This window comes from Cololabis saira, chromosome 3 (genome assembly GCF_033807715.1).
Source record: "Cololabis saira isolate AMF1-May2022 chromosome 3, fColSai1.1, whole genome shotgun sequence".
NCBI classification, from domain to species: domain Eukaryota; kingdom Metazoa; phylum Chordata; class Actinopteri; order Beloniformes; family Belonidae; genus Cololabis; species Cololabis saira.
This window is the reverse complement of record NC_084589.1, coordinates 24,317,426-24,344,529: the sequence shown is the minus strand read 5'-3', so window position 1 is coordinate 24,344,529 and position 27,104 is coordinate 24,317,426. Positions and strand designations below refer to the sequence as shown.

Below are 27,104 nucleotides of genomic sequence, written 5' to 3'. Positions count from 1 at the left end.
ACAATTATTAATAATTAATAAAGTAGATTATTCATCCAATCGAATTATCAAAATGAATTAATCAAAACGGGGGAACCACCTGACATAATCAGGAAAATGATAACTAAACAGCAAAATCAGTCTCAAGGTAAGACTGTGGCCAACACATACGGTAGTTCACTTCCAAATGTCTTGTATTGGTAAAGCTAAACTGTAAGGATGCCAGAAACTGAGTCACGATTCATAAAAGTTTTTTTTTTGCTCCCTTCAGGGTGTCTCATCCCTCTCAAGTGGTGCTGCCATTTCCAAACTGGGAACCTAAAGAGAAGCCCGTCAAAGAAGATGATGTTGGACCACAAGTTACGCATATTTATGAGGTAGATTTCAGTTTGTTTGTTGTTGGGTTTTTTTCTTGGTTTTTTTGTGGCTAAGGTAAGAACGCCCTGTCTTGTGCAGAAAAATAGGTGTGAAGTTGTAATTAGCCAACAACAAGGGTCGAGGAAGTCTACAGCAACACACACACACACACACTCCCAGTAAAACCAGTAGCTCTATAAAGACTTAAGATCTGGCTGATCAAAGGTCTCAAACTCATGACTAATTACTGGTGAGAAAGGTAGGAAAGAGTGAGAAGGATGAAAAACAGAAGGCAATAGAGAGCAAGGTAACAAGGGAGGGACAATGGACTGGCCCAAGTGTTGGCGTTAACAGAGAATGAAATATGATGAATATTAATAATTGAAAGCTACAGACAAAGGTAGAGAAGGAGGGAGAGTGGCAGACAGACTGCCGGCGGTTTTGCACGTGTGCCGGTGTACATGAGATTTGTTTCTGGTTTTAAATGGGGAGGGGCCGCCCTATTGAACCAGAGAGCAGCAGGGTCCGGCCTGTCCTGCAGCTGATAATGATTTTCATTTGGGATGCATGTCCCGACGCACAGCTGCTTCTAGTTAGAGAGGACAGAGTTTGGGGCTCCTTTAGAATTGCTGCCCTGCAGCACCAGGATCATGTCCTGTTTGGATGACTTGTTTAAGTGTTAATGACCGCGTGCATGTGCATGGATGTATATAAATGTGGGCGAGAATTTTGGAGAAAGAGAAAGAGGCTAAACAAGATTAGTGGAATTGATGGTTCATTTGAACTCATAAGCCCACCTATAGTCTCAGGTGGACTGACAAACCCGGGGATGCTCCGGGTTTTACCCGACTCGTATTTCAGTCCCTGGTGACCGAAGGCTGCATTAGTATCATCTTCATGAAAACACAGGTGGTCTGTGTCATCATCCCCCAGTTATGATAACCTCATTATAACGTCAGCCACATGAGACCCACTGATTAGACAGAAGAGCGTAACATCCTGACAGCTCTGTTTTTGTTTCTCCTCCCGTCTTTGTGCAGCTTCATAACTCCGGTCCCAGCAGCATCGCAGCGGCGGAGCTTCAGGTCGGCTGGCCTGCCCGTTTCCGCGATGAGAACCTGCTGTACGCCATGGAGATTCAAACAGACGGTCCAATAAGCTGCCGGACAAACACCAGCCTCAACCCCCGTGGGCTTGAGGTAACGTGAACATGTGCATATTTAAAAACCAATCCCAAGATGTTTCCATGGATTTACTGGGAACTGACATGTTTCCATTCCTACTTGGAATAGCCTGCATGCATAAAGGGATGGACTTGGAGCCATTTGAAGCCTCTAGTTGTAACACTCCTCTTTTATCTTTACCCACCTATCACATAACTGCAGCCATTGTTCGAGCTGTCGTCCAAGTTCTTAACCAGCTGGCGCAAGAAAATGTTTCCAAAATGCTGTTATATCATAAACCATCCTTATGCGCCTGCAGACAATATGAATGATGTTTGTAGGGTCTTCTAGTGTTTCAGATCTTCCAGCAGCTCCCAGGTGTCCGCTCTACTACGTTTGTGCAGACAAGTTATATTGCAGGATTGTGGCAATGAAAGGCATCCCTTCTTTTAACAGATGTTTCAGAAATACTATTTTAAAATCACTGATTGAATTAGCTGGTGCTTTGTTGTAAAATTATCTGATTATTGGAAATGTCTGTAGCTTGTTTTATTTCTGGATAACCACAGAGCTGCAGGAATAAAAGAAATTATCCATCTATGTGCTTCTAAACATAGTTGAATTGAGAGGAACAAGCAACAATCCATATCCTCAGCTTGGTGACTATTTTTGAAAATTTTGATTAAATTATTAAATGGAGCTGTTGCCTCTGGCCTGCGTCCAAAGCCAAAGCCAGGCTTCCTGGGGAGAAACAATAAAAACCTCTCGACCTATTATCCGAGACTTGAGGAGGCTCGGGTTATTCTCTCCTGTTGGTTATCTTTTTGTCGGCGTGATTGTACGAACAGGAAATTAAAACATCCACATGTCCAACTTTCAGAGAACCACTCTGATCTGATCTCTCAATGTCCAGCTTGTTTTCACAGCTGGAGCTTTAGTGGCATTTTATTGTGTCTTTAAGATCTTCAGGTTCACGGGTCTTTCTCAGTGGTCGGCAAGACTGCGCCATGTGCTACGCGGATCTTTATAAAATAACCAATATGTGGTAATCAGCGAGCCCTGATGGAAGATCGGCCTCAAAAGGCCCAACAGATGCTGTCCTGGCATCAGAAAAGCTGTTTAATCTAATTCATCTCTATTATTTTTGCCAAACGTGTATATTTTATCAGATAAATCTGCCTGAGGCCCCTGTAAACACAGCTAAGATCTGTGTTACTGTGTCGTACGGTAAACATTCAAGTATAACAGTTGAAACACTCTGTTGATAATCTCCTTTTGGACCTGATCTTTTCTTTTTTGTCTCTTAAGCGCAGATTCACTGTATTCAGTCACTGCGCTGCAGTATTAAGAGTTGATAACTAACTAGTCTGCTGGTACTCTGTTTCAGGTCTCCACTCTCCAGGACACACCTGAATTACTTGGCTTCTTGCGGAACAGCAGCGCTCCTCCTCACCGCCACAAACGATCTGTCAGCACGGCAGAGGGCTACATCAGTAAGACCTTGGTGAGCCTCACATGTGTGCATTCTCTAAAGGAAACACACTAAACCAAATGTTCATTAGGAATTTACAGCTGCTTGGTGTCTTTCCTCTCCCTCTCCTCGTGCAGAACTGCACCAACATCTCTTGTCTGAGGATTATGTGTCTAATTGGTCGCTTGGATCGGGGTCAGAGCGCGGTGGTTAAGATCCGATCGAGACTTTGGGCACACACTTTCCTGCAGGTTAGGGCCGTTGCATCATTCTATGATTTACTTTGGCTTTTCATTAAATTGTTGTATTCCTTTTCTTAAGGTTTTTCATTATTTTATCAATTCTATCAGTGTCTGGTGGCTTTATTTTTTGTACACCCAGCCTAAATCTAATAAGGCAGGTGTGTTTGTAAAATAAATCACTTTAAATTGTGTGTTTTATCTCAAAGCGGCGTAACGACCCCTACATTCTCAACTCCACTGTTGCCTTCACGGTCATATCCATGCCTTACCGTATTCAACCCCCAACCCTGCCTCAACACACAACCTCGGTAAGAAGAGAGCAACATCAAATTAGTGCGCAATTGGTGAAATGGACCAAAACGTATCACCACTGCATGTTGTTGTCCTGCAGATGGGAACCCTGGTGTTATGGGGGACTCCTGATGTGTCGTTTGCTGTTCCACTCTGGGTCATTATCCTGGCCATCCTGCTGGGGCTGCTGGTGCTGGCCATGCTGACATTGGCCATGTGGAAGGTACACACACAAATAATATCCGTACAATAGCCTCAACATTTTCTCTCAGTAGCTTTTCTTTATTGTTTATTTTACTAACTAATGCAATTCCCTCAGTGTGGTTTCTTTGACCGGGCGCGGCTACCAGTTGACGATGACATCTCCGACCAGGAGAAGCTGACGTCTGATCAAACAGGGGATGCTTAAGATGACACGTAGCAGCACCCAGTCAGAGGTTTTGGAGGGATGTGCACCTTCTGAATAACTTAAAATTCAGATCTGAGATCTGTCTTGGTTGGAAAATCCATTTCCTGGAGGTCTTCTGCCTTTTTGTGAATGAAGCCGACTGAAAAGCGAAGCCTGCAGCGCCACGCAGACTGGGACCAGAACAATCGGATTCACAGCAGACAGAGAGGGACCAACATACATAACAGGCTAAATCACACACACATGTCCTTTTGTTTATACGTTGCAATGAAGCACCAGAACTGAAGACAGAGCGAACTTTTGTTTCAAGGACAATGCTTTAAATGTTTCTTGTTTTTGTGTCTTTGTAAGTGAAACGCAGAGACTTAAGGTCAATGAACAAGTGCTTTTGTGAGCTTTTGAGAGTTTGTGAGCGTGTGTGTGTGCGTGCTTGTGTCTTTGTGTGCAAGTACTGTATGTGTTTTATTAAGCGCCACTTGTTTCATAATCCGTCCACCACGGGATTCAGAAAATCCCTGTTTCCATTAAATCGCGATGTGTGCTGCATAGTTCACACAGACTTGCAGTAAGATGCAGCAACATGCTTCAGCAAAACAAAGCAAAAAGTTACAAAGCTGATGTGTATATTTATGAATGTATGTGCAATATTTGGGCATTGTGTGATACTGAACTTGTTGTTACACTGGCACTATTTTATTAGAGCTTCATGTCTCCGTGTATGTATATACTGTAATGATCGATTGGTATATTAGATAATTGATATTAATGAAAACAAAGAATTTTTACACTGATTTAAGCCACCACTTATAAAAGCATTTCAAAAAAGACAAAAGGGAGGAAATCAATAACGAATAAATACCTGTTAATGACTTTGCATTTTTTGTATGTGAAGAAACAGAACATGTCTTCATTGCTGAAGTCCTGCACCACATCTGTAGGCTTTACAAACTAAAGATACGACAAGATTTCAAGAATTACTTGCAAAGATAAACAGTGTAATCAAAAACAAAAACCTTTCTTGACTGAAACTGTGTACATGGCTGCACATGCAGTAACATGAATGTATACATCAGACTTGTTGGTTGTTTTTAATCTGGTTGTTTAAACACAAAGTGTTTAGGACATCAGCGATACCCTGAAATTATAATTTTTTTTTTCATATATATGTAATGTTTGAGTTTATTTTTGCGTGGGATATTTAATCAAGAAAAAATGGTTATTTGGTAAATGATTCACATTTGGTAATAAGGTGTGGGATGCGGTGGTTATTTTATATTCAGAAAGTCCTACAGATTTTTAGGGTGTGGGAAACATGCACATAATATTTGAAAAGTGTACTGTAGCACGCTCTTCGTGAGAGCCAATGTGCTCAGTTTGCTGAAAGCCAGGGCTGGTTTCTATGTCTCAGACGAAGGCATCTTGCTCCCCCAGGTGGTTCAAAGTAGATATAAACTTACATTTATTTCTGGGAAGAAGGACAGCACCATCCTGTGGTCCGGCCCGAAACATCACAGTGGGGCTCCATGTCATTTGAGAATAAAATAGTGAGAATATAAAAGTGGCTGGGAGGTGAGCAGATGGACATTTTATCACTGGTTTATTTGTTGCTAATCCTCTGTTTTCAAATTGGATATTCATGTACTGTGATGATGACAGGAATGTTTGTTGCCGATACCATTATTTCTGTGCTGGAGAGTGACCTTAGCTGTCAATTCAGCATTGAGCCACACAATCTTACACTGCATGTTAACTCACTCTGGTGGTCTTATACTTGACTTGGTGCCATCCCTTGGTCTGGATGTAAGTGACATCCACTGTGAGGACATGATTATTGATCATAAATGTATCTTTTGTAATATCTGTAGTGTCTCTGACCCCCCATGTCAGAAAAAACGATCACCCGGTCTTCCACTGAGCAGTTCCTTTCCAGATTTTGTTGTGACTTTAATAGTAAGGGAAAAATTGATGTTAAGCTATTAGTACATTCTTTCAGTCATTATTGCTCTTCCATACTGGATGTCATGGCTCCTCTAAAAATTAAATCTAAGCCCACACGGAAACCTCTGCCCTGGATGACTGAGGCTGTTCGGTGCTGCACGATTGAACATCTGTGGAAATCCACTGGGTTGGGTACACCGTCTGTATTTTAAGGATCTCATGCAAAACTTCCATGTCGAAGTCAAAGAAACTAGGAAAGCTTATTTTTCTAATCTTATTGCTTTTTCAATGAGAAACCCAAAGGTCTTATTTGACACTATTAATAATGTTGTGTTTGCTCCTGTCTTAGAGGCAGCAACCTTCTCTCACAATGATCGCAAAATAATTATTTCATTCTTTGTGAACAAAGTTAACACTATCCATTCAAATATTATATCCGGTCCACATCTACCGGTACATGGAATCAGCTTTTTTCCAAATAGGCCAGTTCTTATTGACTTTTTCCAACCTATTGACTTCCACAGTCTGCTAAGTATAACAAGGAAGATGAAAATAACCTTTGCCCCCCCAGGACTTAATCCCAACCTCATTTTTTCTCAAAGCATTAGCAGCCATCGGTCCTGCTATAGTTAGCATCATTAACTCCTCTCTGATTACAGGTTGTACCCCCTCCTATTTCAAACAAGCTATTGTTGAACCTATTGTAAAAAAAAAGCCCAATTTGGACCCATTGGTGTTGAAAAATTACCGACCCATATCAAAATTACCACTATTTTCAAAATGTATGAAGGTTGTTGCCAGTCAACTCATAACTGTGCCTGAAAGATCTGAGTTTTTCAACAAATTCCAGTCCACGTTTAGGAACAATCCTTTTACTGAAACTGCTTTGATAAGAGTCCATAATGACATCCATATGGCATCTGATGCTGGTCACTGCTCCCTTCTGGTACCCCTTGAACTTAGCTCAGCGTTTGATACATTTGATCACAATACCCTGATTACTAGTTACGTGAGTGGGTGGGTGTATCAGGCGTAACCTAGACTCGTTTAAGTCTTACCTTAAAGACAGGAGTTTCGCTGTCTCTCTTAGGGCATTTCTCTCTGATCCCTCATCCGTGACCTGTGGTGTCCCTCAGGGATCAGTGCTGAGGCCGATATTATTTACTGACTATTTACTACTAGACTTTAAAATTGTGTTGCAGCAATAAAGCGCTGGATGGCTGGTAACTTCCTTCAGCTAAATCCCAATAAGCCTGAGGTTCTAATCATAGCTCCTGAAAAGCTGGGTCCTGAAATAATGCAGCATCTTGGGCCCTTATCGTCTTCAGTCTGTTCTGCTGTGAGAACTCTAGGGGTGCTGTTTGACCATTGTCTGTCATTCAACACACACATAAAATCACTGGTAAAATCATGTTTTTTCCACCTCCGTAATATTAGCAGACTGTGGGTACTGTGGGGACAGAGCTTTCGACTCTGGAACGCTCTCCCTGCCAACACTAGATCTGCCAACAGTGTAGACTATTTTATGTCCCAGCTCAAGATGCATTTGTTTAAATCTGCTTATGGTTAGCCAACAATTTGGATGTTATTCCCTTTTTATGTTATTTTACTTGCTTTGTTCTGTTTTTTATGTGTGTTTTATGGTGCTTTGTTTTGAAGAGGTTGTCTTTTTGTTTTCTGTCTGTTATTATAAAGCACTTTGTGATTTCTATCTGTGAAAAGCACTCTATAAAAAACCATGACTTACTTAACGTTATTTACTTACTACAGCGCTGTCAGGATGTTTTATATCCATATAGAGATTAAAGCACAGATGCAGGTTAGAGGCAAATCACGTGCCTCCGTTTCAAAACTTTCACTGGTGGATACAGAGTCCTGCTACTCATTTACTCTGTGGCAGTTTCAGACTTAATATTCTGTTGCTTACTCTTACACCTTCAACATGATCTCTTCAAGTATTAATACAAACCACTTCAAAGGGGAAAAAATCAGATCAGAGCAAATTTGCAAATATAGGTTTCATATCGGCAGCTTTTGCTCAGAAAGAAAAAAAGAAGCCCAAACTGTAGAAGTGTCAAAGAGAAGGCAGAACAATTGTCTTATGGTAATACTTTACTTTTCCAGTTGTTTTGCAAAGGGAGGAATTTCATAAATATTGATAATGAATATTTAAACCAAATGATGTGCTTTTCAGCCCACCCCTCATCCACCGTGACCGATAGTGAAGATGAAAACTAAAAAAGGACAATTGAACAATTTAACAACACCTTTGAGTCAATCCCGATTCCTAATATAGAAATTGTTCCTGAACTGTTACATTTGTGCAATGTCACTTTTGCGACGGTGCCACATCATGCAAAACACAGCTATGTAATGAATTTAAACTTCAGGAAGTGTAGAAAATGTTATAGCTTTTTTATAGTGAAATTTAAGTTTTAAGCTGGATCCATGTGGCAAATACAGGCTCTGTTTTACGACTTGATTAATTTACAAGCTAATTTAACTTAATCGCGAGTAGAAGGAGCGAAAGAGAAATCTGAACATATGAAAACAAGTCATACATGATTAATCAACACTTGTGAACTTTAAAACGGTCTCACTAGCATCTTAAAAAGAAGTACTGTTCCATTCAGAAGCAATGTGCATGTTTTCCAATGTGAGTTTCTTTAATAGCTGATGCACAGAAGGTTGAGGTCCTCCAATCAGGAGGTGGTCGGTTTGATCCCTGACCTTTCTGCGCCTATTTAGGAAGGGCTTCTTTTGGCAAAAAAGTGAAGTTTGAAAATTGCCCTTGAATTATCATCTACTGTATGTGAGTGTGTGATATCGAAAAATACTACAATAAAAGGCTTTGATTCTGAGAGGGTGACTGTGGCTTGTCATGTGCAGGACTGACTGGTCAAATGGAATAGAAAAGCATTATACTTCACTTATTGAACAGCTACAAAACAATATCTTGTGATCTGAATAAAGAAGATGCACTTTTCTGCAGCTGGGCATTTTAAACACCTGCTATCAGTACTGTTATTCAAGGTATACAATGTATTTGTATAGATAGTATTTGTATGTATAGAATTGAGTAATACGATTTATCAGACTTCAGCAGCTGGTAAACCACATTAAAACACCACCAAAAACAGTCCATCTCTCTCAGTCCTAAATCTAAAAATCACTGCCGCTTGTCAACAATCAAATATGTGCAAAAGTAAATTATAAGTTGTAGGATGAACCTGGATGTCTGATGAAAAAGACGCACAGCACTTTTCTTTATATTCTTTATTTCTTTGAATATATTTGATCAAATGTAAACATTTGAAGTAAAGATTGAACAGTTTTTGACTAGCAAATTTCAACACCATCAAAATAAAAGAACATTATTGGGACTTACTACATAGTGTACGCAAAGAGAACAAATCGTTTCTTATCTAGAGGTTTATCCAAACAGGCTCAAATCATTAATTCTTTTAAAAGACTTTAACTCCCACCATTTCCTGGGTTTTTGAGCTGGTGCAAAAGAAAATATGTATGTTGAAGCAACATTTTTTATTTATGTCAAATAAACAGTAAAATATTCTTGAAATTGAAAATCACTTCAAAGGTCTGTACATGGGGATCACCGTTTCTCCTCTTCACCAACAATAAGGTCAGACCAACATCATGGAAGACTTTGGCTATTTACAAATATCCAAGATGTTGTACAAATAGTGTACAATAATTTCCCTCAGCCATGCTGTAGATAACTTCATAGTAGTCAAGGCAACACCCTCACACATGAACACCCACATGTCAAAGTGCAATTCAACACATAACCACTCATATGCCATTTTCAACATTGGACTGAAACACTGTGAAAATTACATATTTTAAGAAGGACGCTTGAACATATTTGCAAACGAGAAAGGGTTCAGTATCAATATTAAACCTCTCTGATAAAATGATGTTGGTTCAGACCACACACCTGTATCTGTGCTCCACCTTCTCAGGTGTCCTAACTACTTTTCCTGATTAGACCTCTTTGTCCAAAAGCATGCACAGATGAGAAGAGGTCCACCCGGCATGCAGAACTGTGAACTGACAATAAATCCTAGGAGATGACCAAAATCAACAAGGATTTATTGAGAAGTGGTGTCTGCGTAGCCTCACGAACCCTGTTACATTGTGCTTCACATATCTATTGTCCAAAGGTAATTAAACACAAATAAATGACCCATGCGTGGCATGTATTTTCATCACAAACATGAACACTGACATTTTGATCAGGATTACATACATTATGGTACCCTAAGCACCAAAAGAATCAATCCACATCTGAAAATAGCCAGTAATTAGTAATTGTTTGTAAAATATGTGGGACACACCTGTTTAAGAGAATTTTTAACCTTTAAGGAAGAAAAAAAAAGCAACAGCATTTTTGTGACCAGTTTATTGAAGATCTTTGTTTTTGCAGGAAAAAAATAATCTTAGGGATGCAACAGATGAGAAAATGGATAAAGTGCAACACGAATAAGGACGGCTAGGCGCAGGCACCAAAACATGTCAGTCACCAATAGACTCCCATACAAAAAGTGTATATTTTTCTTATTAAATACCATTTCAAAACATTTTTTTACAACTCATTACGATGTCATTTGCAAACATATTCCCAATTAGCTTTTGAAAAGAATGTCATACATACTGAACGAAATATTGGGCCTCAACGATGTTTGAGGATGTGGCTGGCGTCACTGAAATAATGTATTCTATAGCCCTTTTCATAGTGGACTGAAAAAAAACCTATTTCTCTTGTTGTTTTCTGTGGGATAGGTTACTATTAATATTTCTTTACAGGTCAAATGACTCTGCAGTAATAACGTATTCATTAGCTCCATCTCCGATCAACAGTGATGGAAACATTGATGGACACACGAATTTACAGCTATTTTCTGCACAATGTAGTGAGTTATCGTGGTAGTTTCTGTGACTCTTTGTCACCTCAGCCCTTCATTCCATCTACTATATTTCAGCTCCAGTTGCACCTAAACAGTTTAACTGGCATCCAATTTTCTTTCTATTGTTTTCCGGTGAGTTTTTGGGAGTTTACGGTGCTGAATGTGAAGCATCTGAAATGAAATGGGAAGGCAAATGTAATTACTAACAAATGAGAAGGTGTCATCATCTTTTTTTATTGATATATTAATTTATTTTTGGAATGGTTTTCCCTCACTTACTGAGCATATGAGCTAATTGTTCTAACTTTCACAGGCCTCCATCCTTATTCAAAAGTGAACTGGAGATGCATGCAATTTGTTTTGGTTCAGGACTGTTATTTTTGTCATAATTTTGCAGAGAGACAAAACTCCATTTTCCAAAAGAAGCACTGCAGTTTCATCACTTGTTCCATTATGTATCAATTGTATCAATTTTGATTCACTGAATTTCACTGAAAGTATGGCTTGTGCTCAGGTTGAATGGACTAACAAGCCTTATTGCATTCCAATATGGAGTTTCAATAGTGAATAAATGTTTCCCTAATGTTTTGTTTCTTGTTTGTTTAATGCTAAGTATTTATTATTAATATTATATTCAATAAAACACAAAAGCTTTTGTGTTTAGTTTGCTTTTGTGTTTTAACCTGAAGAAACAGGTGATAAAAGAAAAGCAGAGGTAATAGCGTCGTAACTGATTTCAGAGTGAATTTAGATGCATCTTGCCAACCAAGCACTAGTGTCAGCTCATAACATAGCTCTACTTTATCTCATACAAATAAGGTTACTCCTGGCAAAATGAGAATGAAAATAAAAAGTAAAAACTTCCATGCAAATGCCAAAATCAAGGGTTCAAAACTCTAAAACAGTAGTTCACAAACCGCTTAGTCGTGATGCTACAGGCATGTCCTTTACACAGTCTATGAAAGTGACACCACACTATTATTTTTTTTTCTCAGAATCATGATGACATTTCAAATCTGTATTTGAAAAATAATTTGCTTTACGAAAGTACAAACACAGGCCAGGTTAAAAGACAGAAAATGGCTATTAAGACAAGTAGTAGCTGTACTTTTGTAACAGTGAAAGATATAAGACCACGTAGCTTTGGAGGAGAACAGTCAGAGGGCAGTGTTTAGCCTGAGCGAGTCAAACACAAACAGAACAGTCTGGTTACTGGGTTTTACAATTAACACCGTTCAAAAGTTAAATGGCTATTAGAAGAAACCGCAGTCCGTTTTCACACACGCTGCATGTCACCGAGTCAAATTAATCCTGCGGTGGCCCGTTTATGGAGATGTTTCCCAAAGAGCAATCGGACATTCATGAACATTTGATCAATATACCAGAGCTGACGCAATCAGCAGCAGAACGTCTCTTCGTATTGGTGAGTCAATGGAATGATTGAAGAAGGAGGTGCTGTGGCACATACAGTACATAGGCCATATAAAGGTTAGAATACACACTGTACACTTGCTAAGATAAAATTCACTGTACATGATTAACACTAATTTACTAGTTAACTCTTCATCTCTCTCTCTCTGTCTTCCTCTGAATAGTATCTCTATAATTCATCAGAAAAAATAACGTTTGCCAAATGTCTGTTTACATTCCATAATGTTTTCTCTCTGTGATGAACCTGCAGGACGTGTGATGCAATGAGAAACACTCGTCGTTACATGTAACAGCTGATGGAGGGGGGCTCGACTGCCACCGCACTCCAACTGGATGAGCCATCAAAGTGCTGCTTTTTCCAAATCCAAACGTACAAGTGACTGTGAACATGCACGTACTGTCTCAGGCACACGCACGTACACTAAAACATCTGCTGTACATTCTCTCACACACACACACACACACAGACACAGACGGATACACACTGTTCCTGAGTATGAGCAAAAGAGCTCTCTTTTCTCTAAGATAAGAATCACGTGTACTCAAATCTAATAGGAGTGTGCTGCTTTGATCAAAACAGCGGTACTCTGACACATCAAGTATGGACACCATGCATACCATCGCTTACATTTTAAAATTAAAAAAAAAAAAAAATGCTTCTGTGAACTTGGTATTGATTGTTTATCTAAGATAGAAGTTTTCTATACAGAAAGCAACATCGCCACAGCTAGAGGGGCTGCGCACAATGTCAAACGCTGAAATAATTGTCACCTGACTGCAGTTTTTCCCAGATTTGTCGTAGAATTTTTAGGCATCCTTTAGCAAAAATATTGTGGTTTCTTGAACGGCAACATACCATCAACGCACTCATCAGGATTGATTTTCATCTCAAAAAGCAGAACAATTGCCTTCTTTTCTGTTCTGCATCAGACAAAGACACAAGCAAGTAGTGTAGAAAATGAAAATAAGACATGTGTTAACCTCAGGAGCTCGCTGATTTAAAAGGCAAAGTAAAAAAGCAAAGTAAATAAAAATAGGGTACAATAAACTACAAGTTATTAGGTTCCTTGTATAAGTGAATGCTTGTATCGCTTTGTGTAAGCGTTATCAAGTTTCCAATTTAAACTGCATGTTTTAAGCAAAGATTGTATAAAAAAACTATGAACACCATCAACTAGGTTTGTGATTGGGAGCGAACATGGTAATGTGTTCAAACAGTATTCTTATATTCATGCAATTGTCCAAGTGGCTGTTGTGATTAGATCTGGTGGAATTCGCTGAATGCCGAAAAGAAAAAAAAAGGAGCTTACAATTTTTTTCTTTCTCCTTTTGCACAGTTTTGTATCCTACGCTAAAGGATGTTCAAGTCTTTTTTAATTATCTCCTTCAGCACACGATACATGCAACATTCAAGGTCCATCTACTTTCCGCAGCTCCACTTGTAATTATGTGGATGAATATGAGGACAGGAAGGTGAGTGAGCAACCAGGGTCACGAATATACCTTATTCTGTGACTTTTTGGTATCTATTCATGGATTTTAATAACCAACTTTCACTTGGTTTCCATGTAGCCTATATGCAACAATATTGTAAAATTGCAGGTGGTGCAGTAATGCTCTTTTTTTTGTGCACCGTTGGAACATTTCCACTACGGTTAATCCCACATCACAGCCAAGTGTGACTGCGGGTGATTTCTGTTTGCAATGCACTTTATCCTAACTCCTGTGGTGTACGTCTCCTACGTGTTTTCTCACTTTATTTGTTGCCTGCGTAAACTTCTTCCCTGTGCGCTTGTAAATTGAGAGAGCCAAGCCTTCTTGCATGTTTTATAAATGATGCTCCCATTTTGGGTAAAATTGACACTAAAGCAGAATGTCTTTAAAAGAAAGGATACCTTTGGATTCGGAAACCAATAAGCTATGAGAAAACAACATTTTCCAGCATTCTCACTTAGATCCCCACCTACCACCTCCCTATGATACTGATGCTGGTGACAGACAAAATATTAAACTATAGTGTTGACTTTCCTGTATTACTGCATGTGTCCAAAATTGATGGGGTTAGCCAAGTTTGGCAGCTGTGCTTTGTATAGCAGTTAAAGGCCTGTATTCATATATAGATCTTGTAAAAACACAGTGGTATCACAAAGAAACACATTGATTTTCTCTCTGTACATATCTGAAATACTGCAAATGAGACCAAATCTCTAGGTCACTGCGTCAAGGTAAACCCGACTAAGGAACTTCAAAAGAATTCAACTACCGTAGTGAATGTGCAACACATACGGCAAAAGCATTGCTGGCGCACTCGTCTGTGTTGTTGCAAAAGAAAAAAAGAAAGAAAGAAGGAAATATTTTCCATATTTCATGAGATAGTGTCTGGTGGTTTACATTCACGCCGTTTTCCTCTTGATTTGTTCACAGCTACCAGCAAAACCAGCTTAAATCATGTGCCACATACGTACGGGCCGGCACACACGCTCAAACACACAGCAACACAGAGAAACAAGGCCATCTGCAGCAGATCATGCATATGCAATGGTACGAAAAAGATAAACAATATAAACTCTAAACCATATCAGATGCATAAGATGGCAGAGGTCACAGCCATAATTGCTAAGCATGTCGTCAAAGCACCAAAGGTCTCACTTTCCCTTGACCTTTTGCCCGCATCACTAAAATACATTTTGAAACGGAGTGAAAATAAACTTTCCTACTTCCCACTCACCGGCAGTGGGGTCTGTGCTTAATCGTGTAATAAGGGTAATGTTTAAAACATTTGTATCCAACAGGTTTAAGCTCCATGAGGGAGGAGATCCAGCTGATTTGTATCACTCTCAGATGTCTGACTGCCATCCATACTCAACATTCGCACTGCATTCATTTTTGCTTTTAGCATTGATTGCACTGATCTGGTGTATGATACCACTCATGAAGGTGCTGTACTGTACTTCATCAAAGATATCAGACTCGTGTGAAAGGAAACAAGTAAATACTGCCAAAAGTCAGTCTATATTACAATAATTGGGATAGAGTAAAAGACAGAAGCTAAACACAAAGCAAACCACAGGTATTTTAAGGTTTTCTTAACAGTCCACTCTTTTGTTCAAGCATTATTTCTCTCCCAGCACTGGAGTGACCTTCAATGCTAATTTTGACCTCCTGTGGGATAAAGGAGGGTTTGGGCAGAGTTACAGGAGGCTCCTCCTCAACTTTATCAGTCTGGTCTCGCTCGGGAGCTGACCAGCGCCTCTTGCGGACCGAGTGTCTCTGATGATCAACACACTGTAATTTAGACATGTCTGTTTTCATTGGTTCATGTCTGTCGTCTCCAGTCCCTGGGACTGCTAGCATTGGTCCAGCTCTGTAGATGCCCTCTCCTTGTCCTTGAACCGGTCCCATTCCTGCGGGTAGCCCAAATCCTGGTCCCGTTCCAGTAACCTGCCGTCTCTCCAACCTGTCTGCGCTGGAACCCTTCATGAGGAGACCACTGTTACTGCCTGCAGCACCGGGACTCGTATTGTTCCTCATATTGAGATCCGTGTTGTGAGAAGAGTCACAGAGGTTAGCGGTCTTCAGCTTGGTCCCCATGGACTGAATGTCCGTCACTGAGCCGGTCTTCAAGCTCCGCAGGGTCAGTGACACACATACGTCACCCACGCACAGCTTAGCACAGGACAGCTCAAACAGCTGCGTGGTCCGGTCGGGGCAGCAGGACGACCAGCCCTGGCCGAATACAAAGAAAGGATACTCTACCAGAACCTCCACACACACCTGGACAGGAGCAAATAAACACAAGTTAGTGACCATTCTGCTGAAACTCATCCGGAAACCTTACAACTTGCTTGAAAAAAACATTCAAAGTCATCAGGTATAGAATTTGCATTCGATTGCCATTTTTACCTGCAGAACAAAAACATTCAGATGTGTCCAACATTTATATAAACATTTACATTTTAATTTCAGCTGTTTTTTAGTCGTCTGAGTGCTCTTTAGTTTTTACAATGGAAGTAATCCATAATCAATGTTAGTACCTTCTCTGCGAAGGAAAAAGTTGTCTCCTTGGGGAATTAGGAGCGTTTTTAGCAAAGCTTGAACGATATGTTTTGAAATTTTAAGTTAACAAAGGTGCATTGTCATGAGTTCGTAACGTTTAAGGATAAGTATGAAAGTGTACTGGTATAAACTCTTTGAAAAAAAAAATAATTTTACCTCTTTTTGAATATTTAAAAAAAATGTTTTTTATACTTTTTATACTTTATACTATAAAATACAATTATCTACATTTAAAGTTATGCAAAGGGATTTGGGAGGCATTTTGTCCTTTCACAAGTTAATTATAAAAAATTAAAATTTTTTTTTTTCTTTCAAGTCTATTCTTCTCTTGACACAATTAAAAGATGAACAACTGTTCAAGATGTCCTTTAACACATATATTTTCATCTTGTACATGTGCACTTCCACGAAAACATGGATTCAAGTTTTTGATTTTGTAACAATCTTTAATTGGCAGTTTTGTTCAATGCAAAGCAAAAATATTGAATGACTGAATGCTGAAGCTGACTCTTTCCACCCCTCATCCCTGCTAACTCTCTCCTTCAGTTCCTTGCACTTGAGTCCTCAACCCCTCATTACCAACTGTATATTTAACCACTTCACATTTTCAAAACACAATAATGATGGGATTTCCAAACACTTTTTTTTCCATCATTTTGTCTCTTTAGCTCTCTGACTTGTACTGTATCTACTGATAAGTACATGAGTTTACAAAGCAATCTTTTGGATATTGTCAATTCATCCTGGGTATCCTATGTACTTGACTTTTGCTTTCTAGACATTCCTATGTGTTTCCTGTCTTTGAGTGGAGTCTGATGACCTTTCCTTAACTCTCTCAACATCTGGTCCTTCACCAACCTCAGCTTGCTCAGTATCTTCATCTCAGATGAAGTTCTAGTTCTTTGATTGACAGCCATTCATCATCAATGTTGGCATCATGCTCACATAACCAGGATGATAATTGCTGACAAAAAAACCCTGACATAATAGAGCTATTCTGCTAAAAAAAAACAATTTGTTACAAAAAAGTGCAAATTAAAATCTATCAATATAAATGCAATTTTAACAAATCCTTCAGGTATTTCATTAATTGTTCATTAAATATGAACCGAGTGATGCGTGACATCCAGTTGAGTGGACAGATGATTGATTATTTCCAAAACTAAATCAATATTTTCATTTTAACAATTTTACTGTTCTTGATGCTTAAAGCGACACTACGTAACTTTTCCACCTTAATATCATATTTCCAGAGTCATTGTGATGGTACATCAACTTCCAACAGGTTTAATGACACCTCTGTCATGCTCTGGGGGGGTCTGTATCGCCTTCACTGGCACTATGTAACTTTGAGGAGCATGGTAGGAACCCTGCCACACTAAAAAACTACAAATCTTTACGGCTTTGACTGCTTTACGGCATACGTCACTTCCCCCTCCTTCCCGATTCGCAGTCGAGACGAAAATGGGCGGGGCTTGGAGCGCAGCTCCGCAGAAGCTGGTAACCCGTTGCTGTTGCGGCTGCAGCAGCTCCACACAACAGACGTGGGGAAAAGATCCTAATGGTTTAACTTTTCACCGGTTTCCTGCTCGGAGGCAGAACCACGGACGCCAAGTATCTGATATAACAGAGTAAAAGAGTGAAAGAGTCGTCGGCTCGCTTGGATCGCGGCTGTAACGACCAAACACCTTCCACACAGTACCACAAACACTCACACAGACCGGGTCGGATCAAAACACGGGTTTTATTCCCCACTTCGCCAGCTAAACGCAGTTGCTGGCCAGCTCTCTGCGGTGCGATTAACCCCAATCTTCAGATAAAACTAGTTTGTTGAGGAAAAAATATTAACTCTTATTTGTAGCTGCAGAGGAAAAAAATAATCTCACAAGGAAAACAAAAATATTGCTCACGCCTCGGAGCCTCTTCAACATAATATAGCAGTCAAAAAAAAAAGAAAAGAGAAGTAAGAGAGATACAAAACATGTACTGTATGTTGTACTATTATACAAATTTATTGAAACACATGGCGAGTCAAACATTTACCAAAGCAGCTGCCAAACACTCCTAAACAAGGTAGCCGGAGACGGTGGTTCTGCAAAACTGCAGCAGTAAATCCCTTCTAAAGAGTGTAGCTCCGACGAGGAGCTCCATTCTTTGATAGGGGATTTCATATGGATCCAGACCGTTAATAATCATTATTTTCTCCATATACTTCTCCCTGGCTTCCTTGTTTAAGGTATCCCGGTAAATTCCAGTTCCTTTCCAGCAGTTTAACATCTTTTTTTTGCGTTCCGTCTGTTCACTTGGTGAAACAGAAAAGTCCGTCCCGTCTTCATTCACTATCAAAACAAATGCACGCGACGGGACAGGATCTTTCCGGCAGTACGCGCTGGTGCTCATGGGAAACGTAGTGTTCTTTCTGGTAAAGCACTACCGCTTTTGTCCAAAAGATGCCGCCAAACTCAGAAAAGCTGAAAGTTAAGTTGTGCTGCTTTAAATGAAGGGAGTTTTTAGGACAGAGGGATTTAGATGAAATTGCAAAGCTGGATGAGAAGCCTGGCATTCCTTCAGTCTTTGTTTTGAGACATATGTGCCACTCTGACACTGTTTATTCAAAGAGTTGAAGCGCATGGGATAACTCCCTAATGTCCACTGAGGTGAATATTGTGCAACTAAACCATCCAAGTTCCAGCACATGCTTATAGCAACCAAGAAGAGTGAAGAGAGGAGTTAAAACCTGGCATTAGCCAGCCAGACCAACAATGGACGAAGGAGACACAGGGCTATAAACAGCACACACAGGGGCTGAGGAGGAACAATCCAGGAAAGCATGGGTTAATGATGTTTACCTGACCTGACCCACAATTAAGTATACCTCAGAGACAGGTTATTGATGGAGCCAGCTCAACACCCAACCCTGTATCAGTTAATGTAAAAAAGGACAGGCGATGTGCTAAATTGGGGTAATAAACACGGGCTATCTGGCAATGTAAAAGTGGCTAAAGGTAGGACCGAACAGTAGGACGAGGACCGAACAGAGAAAACAGAGCACAGAGGCTTCATTAAGAAAAAAATATCAATGAACCCAAAAACCCCAAATCAGTACCATGACAGATATGTTGTAGATAACCGATAAACTTGCAGGTCTGGCAGTAGCAGCCTTTGGTTGGCACAAAAACTTCATTGGTACCAGCAAGAATACATCTGCAGTTATTAACTAATTACATAGTTTAGTCAGTCAACTCATGCAATGATGACAACACACATTTCTTCATGATTATATTCAAATATTTTTAATTTGGTACTCCCTACAGATTATATCTACATTTAGAGGATGGGGTTTTAGAACAGCAGCAGCAGCAGCAGCAGCGCTGTTTTTTTTCCCTTTAAATAGACCGATGACTTTGAGAGTGGAATTGGATTAAACCATGTAGAGGGTTCTACATACGGCTCAAGTTGACTGGCTGAAGTAGCTCACAGGCATCACCACAGCTTAAGAGTGATTTGAAATGACCCGACAGATGTTGTGGGTCATTTCACAACAACAGCTTTCCATAAACCGAGAAAAAAAATCTGACTTTTACCAAGGTGTCACCAGGCTGTCAAAGTTCTGCCCGTTAATAAATGCTAATAAACTGCTATGAGCCAAACTGTTGGACCATACCTAAATGAAGCGTGGCACCTGTCATGTCAGCTACAGATATCTAATCATTTATATTGATTATAATGAAAATCTTTATCTGTAAGCAGAACTAAAACTGCAGCAGGCGGTGAACCTCGCTCTTAGCGCACTGAGGTCTTTATATTGGTAATAAGTGAAGGCAGGGGAACTAACAGATAACAGACAGTGAGTGTGAGGTTGTGGAAATAAGAGTAAAAGCATATACATTACTTCTACAGTAAAAAAAAAAGAGAAAATATATTGGTACAAAATTTCAATGTGGTTATTAATGATAACATTATTCCCATGCTGGTACTAATTAGCAGTATTGATAACAGTATGAATAAAAGCCCAACATTACCCATACCCAAGTTTTTATTGCAAAAAATGTACAAATAAAAGTCTTATAATGAACTGTTTGTTTTATAAACTGCAGCCCACAAGCTCTGTGATATGTAAATAAATATTGACAAATATTCATGCTGCTGCCACATGTTTTATATTTTTCATTTGTATACTTGTCAGTAATTCAACTCAGTCAAGTTCTGGACTGTATCATCTTTAAAAACTATGAATATATAATATCAGCGGGATCAATTTATAAAAAAAACTGGAAACACAAGAGACTGCTGTTATATAACATTTTTAGTATCTGGTTGGTGAACGAGTGAAGTTTGAAAATAATGATATATCTGTCTAAGTGGGCTTTTTTTTCCTTAACAACTGTTTTCCTCAATTTTATCTTTTTTTGGATACAGTATACATTTCCACTGCTGATGTATTAATTTCACCCTGTTTACTAGAAGTTTCCTACATTGTTACTGGGAAGAGCCGAAGAAACATTTTTAAATTCTGCACATAATGACACAATAATGAAACAGACAAGAAAGATGAATCAGACATCACTTACCTGAGCTTTGAGCTCTCCTACTGAAAACTGGATGACCACAGCATTAGGACTTTGGCCACTGTCAATGCGCTCCACGGTACTGGAGTCAATCTTCAGCTCACTGCTGATCTCAGCGCTCTGGATAAAGTCTTCTGTCTTGAGATCTTCCACACGCTTGAGCTCCCCATCAGCCAGCTGGATAATGGAGCCTCGCATGAAGAATGGAGGAAGCGCAACGGGCGAAGAAGAAGAAGTAGAAGAAGAAGATGAAGAAGATGAAGATAATGAAGAAGAAGAGATGGATGGGGAGGCCTGGATAGAAACGGGGGCAGGAGTGAGAACAGGAGGTGGAGCTGGGGATGAAGCTGCCGCTGCTGCAGGAACAGGATTTGAGGGCAGTACTGCCAATGCTGGAGTCTGTGCCACATGGGAGGGTGGATGTCCATCTGGTCCAAGTGCCTCGCACTTGGACAGCGCTGTGGCCAGATAGGCATGTGGCATGGCAGTCGATATCTGAGGAGTGGTGGTGGCAGTCAGGGCGCCGACTGTACGACCAACCTCTATTTCTGCGCTGTTATTTGCATTGCTGACTGGGATGAGGAGGGACTGTCCACTCGGGATGACCAGGTGCTGGGGCAGTGTTGCATGGTAGCTGACAGCGTGCTGGTTTGCGCTGGTGATATAGCCGATGATGGGGGGCTGTGTGGTGGAGTAGAGACTGGCTGGCAACTCCTCGTGGGCTAAAGTGGTCTGGATGACAGTATGAGGAGCCACAGACTTCACCATATCTGAGGTTGACAGGGAAGTGAAGGAGGGGGCTCTGGAAACTGGTTTTCCTAAGCAGATGCTTCCTTTCTCAGTTTGGACTAAGGAGATCTTGTTTGAGCCAGGTTCGTGTTCAGCTCCGTGGTTGGGCTGGGCCAAAAGCACCAAGGAGGTCTGGAGCCCTGTGGGATTTTGGCCATAGTCAGCAGGTAGAAGGATATGTCTGGCCTCATAGCTTTGGACTTGCTGATGATTTGCTGGCTGACTGGTGGCTTTTGCCTGTTTCACCAACTCCAATTCCCCATTCATCATAGCCTTAGCATGCCCATCTGGTTTCTTTCCACCCGAACCATCTGCATACTGAACCACAAGCTGTGATGGAGCAAGAGTTAGCGTCTGGGGAAGGACGGCTGTGTGAGGGTGAAGCTGGAGGTGGCCTGCGGGTGATGTCATAGCGTTTCCGCTGACAGTCAGAGGTGTTCTGCTGTCCAGATGGATGTACTGGCTGGTGACTTGAGGAGAACTTGAAAGCGACACAGGGGCCAGCTCTGTGGAGGAGAGGCCTATTTGAAACTGCTGCTCCCCTTTGGTGTTTGAGGGGAGCAGAGCAGTGGTGTAACCATCTGGATGTGGGCGCTGGCCTACTATAGAGCTGTTGGATACAGAAGTAGCATTAGTTGGGATGATGTGAGAGGAGATGTACCCAGCGTATGGTCCAGAGCTGATGAACTGAACATTGGGTCCAAGCTGAGCGAACTGGATAGTCCCGGCTTGCTGTGGAAGGGCAGCTGGGTAAACTGCAGGTAGAGATGCCAAGGGCACTGCAGAAAGAGGAGTGGCTGGGGAAGGAATAGATGTGGAAGGAGAGGAGGATGAAGCAGAAGAGACATGACATCTTGGGCTCTCAGACTCTCTGGACTTACAGCGTTCACTGGCTACACTGGCCAGCCATGCTAGGTTTTCAGCATGGGCACTATCAGTAACCACTGCAGGAGGTGTTGTTGTGGCTACTACCAATGGCCTCTGCTCCAGAGCCAGGATCTCACGCTTCTTAGGAGGCAGACATCCATTGCTCCGCTCTTGATTGGCTTTCATTGTCTCGCTGTGGTCTAACTCTTCCCTCGTATTACTTCTAGGCTCCTCTGAGGCCCCTTTCTCAAGCACTTAACTACACTCAGTGGTTATGTGCCAGGGTCAGCCTCTGGGGATGCTCTGTGGCTCTGATTCTTTGTGTTTACTGGTGGACAGTTCCAGGTCTCACACCAGAGAAGATGGAGTTACTCCAGCTCACAAAATGAGCCCCATAAACTTCATGAGGAATCATCTCTGATCGATCCCTCTCTTCCACGATGTTGACAGAAGTCTGAAACAGAGAGAAGCTGAAATCAGACAAGTAATGTGAGGTGAGATTCAAAGGGCTTTTTGCAAAACATAAGTCATGTTTTGCAAAAAAAAATCTCCACTTTTGCAGAGAGGGCTATAAAAGTAAACCTTACTCACATAAACTTAAATGTTATTCTCTGTAGCAGTCACTCAATAAAGAAAATAAAAAAAATTAAAGGCTCCTGCAAGTCTGAAAATGTAAAACAGCCAAGACCAACTTCATTTAAAGACTTCTCTGCTCTCATAGCCTCCCATGTTTGATTGTATAGCTTTTTGCCGCCAGGTGGCACCAGAAATAAATAAACACTGCATTTGATTTCTTCTATTCTAATGCACAACAAGTGATCCTTCTATGTATATCTTCCTCCAAGTGTAACCTATTGCATTATGAGTAACTGTCGTAACGCAACCTGCCTTTCCATGAGTGATGATGGATGACACACATTAATCAAAATACAAAGTTGCATGTCATTGTGTCTTGCCAGGCAGGAGTGATCTGAACTTTGTGTACATCATTGTGTTCTGTATGTATTATTCTTTAGGGTCTATTGTAAGAAAACAGAGGTGAGTGAAAGAAGAAAGACACTTGGAAAGGGCGGAGGACGAGCTCATAATTTTGTCTCTATCTTAATAGTCCCAGACCTTGTGTTGAGTCACTCTGGTTGTACTGTAAATATAACATCCACCTCCCGAAAAGGAAACTCTAGGTCATTTCATAGTGAAAACAATGTAGCCTGAAATTTGATTTTGCATACATTTTGCCAGCACTGTGTGCTATCACTGAAGTTCCTCAAAATATGTAAGCAATTATATTTTGCTGTGACCTGTTTGAATAATGTTTCAAAGTTCAAGGGAATACAACCTGAGCAACAAATAATGAGGGTGTTAACTCTTAGAGTGAGGTTTAGCAAATGAAAGACTGACAACTGGGTTAAAAGAGACATGTAAGAAACTATCAGCACAGTTAAAGAAAAGGGTAGGTTCCTGGAAATTACAACACATGCAAGGTTGGTAGGTGAAAGGTAATTCACTATCTCGCCTAACTACAGCAACAGCCAAGCGATTTAACAAGCGTATCTGAAAAATGCACAATATATGAATTCAAATGTTAATATGTTTTGTGCATCCACTACTTCTAACAATTCACCATGCATTTTTCTTCCTTTGAGCTCTTTTCCCTCCACCATTTCTGTTCTTTTCTCCAAGCTTATCTGTGGGTCAATGCAAAGACCTGAGTTGTTCATTAGCTAGACACAAATAGCCATCCTTCCATTCATTTTTCCTCTTGTGCATTCATTTCTTTACCATTTGACAATGCTTAAGTGTGTTCACTCAAGAGATTCACAACAACAGGCAGACATAGACATGTTACATAAAGAGGGAGGGGAGCTGCATTAAAGGCGACCTTGGTCAGTCTTTATTAGGACACATCTACTTCTAACATTGGTCTTGACAAGGTCACTGCATCCAGAAGCAGCGAGAACCTCTGCTTGATTTATAGCAGCGAAGATTCACCAAGTACAACAAAGGGGGGGGAACCAGTAGGGATGGAAAGAAACAGCGGCAGAAAGAGGAGAATGAGGGGAAGGAGATGGGAAAAGCACTGGAAGATGCAAAATGTAGTAGGAGTGGGATAGGGAGCCAACGAAAGAGGCAAGATCATTATGAATCGGGAAGAAGGAGAGAGGATAGGCAAAGGGGAGAAGACAAAGTGCTGTTTCTCCTGACCCACATTGAGCGGTGCCTGCAGCATCAGAGCGCCATAGCCCCCACCTCACTGAGAGATCCCCGATCAGCAACACAACCGCCGCTACAGTCTGAGCTACACTGTGCAGCATCGCTCAGTGGCAACAACCCCACCTCAGCAACACCATGTCAACACCGTAATGACATCACATCTGAAGCACAAGGACCTCCTATCATCAAAATAGCAGTAAAAGACAAAGCCGGCATCCATTGATTTTACAAAGCCACAAATATACTATTAGTTTAAACAGACTACACTTAAACCGAGAGGTTGTCTCTCCTCTTTTGGACAAAGCAGATAGAGCTCAGCAGCCGGTGTCAGCCTATAATTAGAGCACCAACACTAACAGACAAGGCTTATGTGATACTATGGAGAACAAAGGTGAGCTTTCAAGACATGACTGTCACACCAAGTCACACATCCTGTCCCCAAGTTCAAGCCTGACACCTCTAAGACACGCATGGAGGGATGACAACACAGAGAGGAGGGACTCTGTTTGGTTTGATGCTTTTCTGCTCAGACACAGTGATGGAGTCTGCTATACGTGTGATACCTTCTCAATATCCCCGGACAAAGAGCTACACAAACCACAGAGATAGCTTTGTGCAGTGGTGTGTGTTTGCTGTCACTGTGTGGATGAGATGTTTTCACTCAGTCTCCTCCCTGCTGTCTCCAGGTGAGAGGCCCCCCAGCAGGGTTACATCTCCTCCTCTTACGCTGCAGTTGCCATCTACTTCAGTCCTCCACCTCTCCTCCCTCCGCTAGAGCCCCAAGCCTTCTCTCATGCTCCCAGACCCACTATTTACTCCTTGTATCGATCCATAGCTTCATAGCAACAACATTTCTCTGCAGCAGGATTATGCAGAGAGGCATGAAGAAGGCACCCAAATTATTTATTGACAGTGAGCAGAGACATTGCTCTCTGCAAAAGACCAACACAAAACAGCTAATTCAACCACCCTGGAGTGATAAATCTGTTGTCAAGACCAGTCATAGATAGTCGGAGAGTACCCTGTACAGCAAATGGCTATATATAGAAAACAAAAACATCATTATCAATCTGAGCTCTGACATGAAGTGGTGGGGGGGGGGGGGGGGTACTGTGGAGGACAATATGTACATGCATTTAAGTATGATTCCCTGCATGCAAATATGGTTTCATCCCAACTGGCTTACAAATAAATCTGCTTTCGTTGCCAAAGAGCAGATCAATACCGTTTTCTGCTTTTTCCTAATATTCATAATAGCCTTCTTTTTATTTGTCCTCTTCTCTGTGCAACAGTGGTGCCTGTACCTTTAAGAGGCGGAGCGACCGTGTGGCAGCAGACAGTAAGAACAGGCAGTGGGGTTCAGGCTGTTTGTCTTCACAATGACTCCAGAGTTCTGCATCACTGCTTGACATACTCCGATCACACCACATAACAAGCATTAGCGTGTAAACATGCCCCCCGCTTAGAGAAAGAGGAAAAAATTAAACTAAGCCGGTGCTGTTAAACGTTAAACAACTGGGACCCTGTACAGAGCAGGGGACAGATGCTATGACTCCAGTCCCTGGGGATTTAACAGTGAGAGCGCATGAGTGTAGTAGCAGGGCAGAATTACTACTATGCCACAAATCGAGAAGAAAAAGAGAGCCCCACTCCCCCCTCCCCTCCTATGGTTAAAGTACTAAGAATAGCTCACCAGTCTCTCCACAGCCACTGCTTGCAGAGCATGTCCAAGGATTCCTCCTCACTGTCAGTGTGTGTGTGCGGGTGTGTGTGCGTGTCTGTGTGTTGGAGACGTGTTTCCTAGGACTCCTCTTCTTGAATCTCTCCTTTGTGCTGCTCTCTTCTCGTGGAAATAGCGCTGTGGCTGGTCCAGCTCTCCCCTTCCTCTCTGTGGATTCTGCTCAGGAGGTTGCGCTGGCCCTGCAGCCGGCCGAAGGTAAAGGAAGTCCCCCCCTGCTGGAGATCACACCAAGACCTGCGTGAGTACTGCGTGTTATGCAAGGCCACCAGTCCGCCAGATCCCTCTCTGCCTGGTTGCTTCTCTGTCTCCTGTGCTCTGAGTGTTTCTGCCTCCCTTCCTTTCCCTCCCTCTCTTCCTCCCTCCCCTCCTCCCTCCCCCCATTTCTTTTTCTCTCTCTCAGTACTCCACTGACACAGCTCCTCCCCCAGCCAGCCTCATCAGCCGCATCAGGTATTCATTCAAAAAAACACACTCCACTTGGCTCGGTGCCCAGACTATGCTCACACAGAAAGAGAAAGGGAGGGAGGAGATGTGAGGTGGGCAGACGGAGGGTGCGGAGGGAGGGAGGGAGCTGGAGATTCAGAAAAGGTTTGCTCAGACATAGCCTGATAGATCAGAAAGATGTACCTGCAAAGCAAATTTTAATTTGCTAGTGGCCCGACT

General features: G+C 41.4%; 2 protein-coding genes across 3 annotated transcripts in view; one reads left to right on the top strand and one right to left on the bottom strand.

The window, feature by feature from the left end:
• The window catches only part of itga8 (integrin, alpha 8), a 43,195-nt gene extending 38,414 nt beyond the window's left edge, over positions 1 to 4,781 (top strand). For both annotated transcript variants that reach the window (XM_061716740.1, XM_061716739.1), the window contains exons 24-30: positions 251 to 356; positions 1,377 to 1,535; positions 2,887 to 3,003; positions 3,108 to 3,221; positions 3,419 to 3,520; positions 3,604 to 3,726; positions 3,823 to 4,781. In XM_061716740.1, coding sequence (XP_061572724.1) covers positions 251 to 356; positions 1,377 to 1,535; positions 2,887 to 3,003; positions 3,108 to 3,221; positions 3,419 to 3,520; positions 3,604 to 3,726; positions 3,823 to 3,912 — 811 coding nt within the window. In that variant the 3' untranslated portion in view covers positions 3,913 to 4,781. The remainder of the gene's footprint in view (positions 1 to 250; positions 357 to 1,376; positions 1,536 to 2,886; positions 3,004 to 3,107; positions 3,222 to 3,418; positions 3,521 to 3,603; positions 3,727 to 3,822) is intronic.
• A 6,991-nt stretch (positions 4,782 to 11,772) lies between these two features.
• On the bottom strand, positions 11,773 to 26,776 carry LOC133430585 (ataxin-1-like). The gene is made up of 3 exons (XM_061716738.1): positions 26,394 to 26,776; positions 20,837 to 22,943; positions 11,773 to 15,983 (listed from the first exon to the last, which is right to left on the bottom strand). Exons 2-3 carry the CDS (start codon positions 22,673 to 22,675, stop codon positions 15,285 to 15,287), a joined length of 2,538 nt encoding a protein of 845 aa, XP_061572722.1. The 5' UTR covers positions 22,676 to 22,943; positions 26,394 to 26,776; the 3' UTR covers positions 11,773 to 15,284.
• Between the last annotated feature and the right edge of the window lie 328 nt (positions 26,777 to 27,104).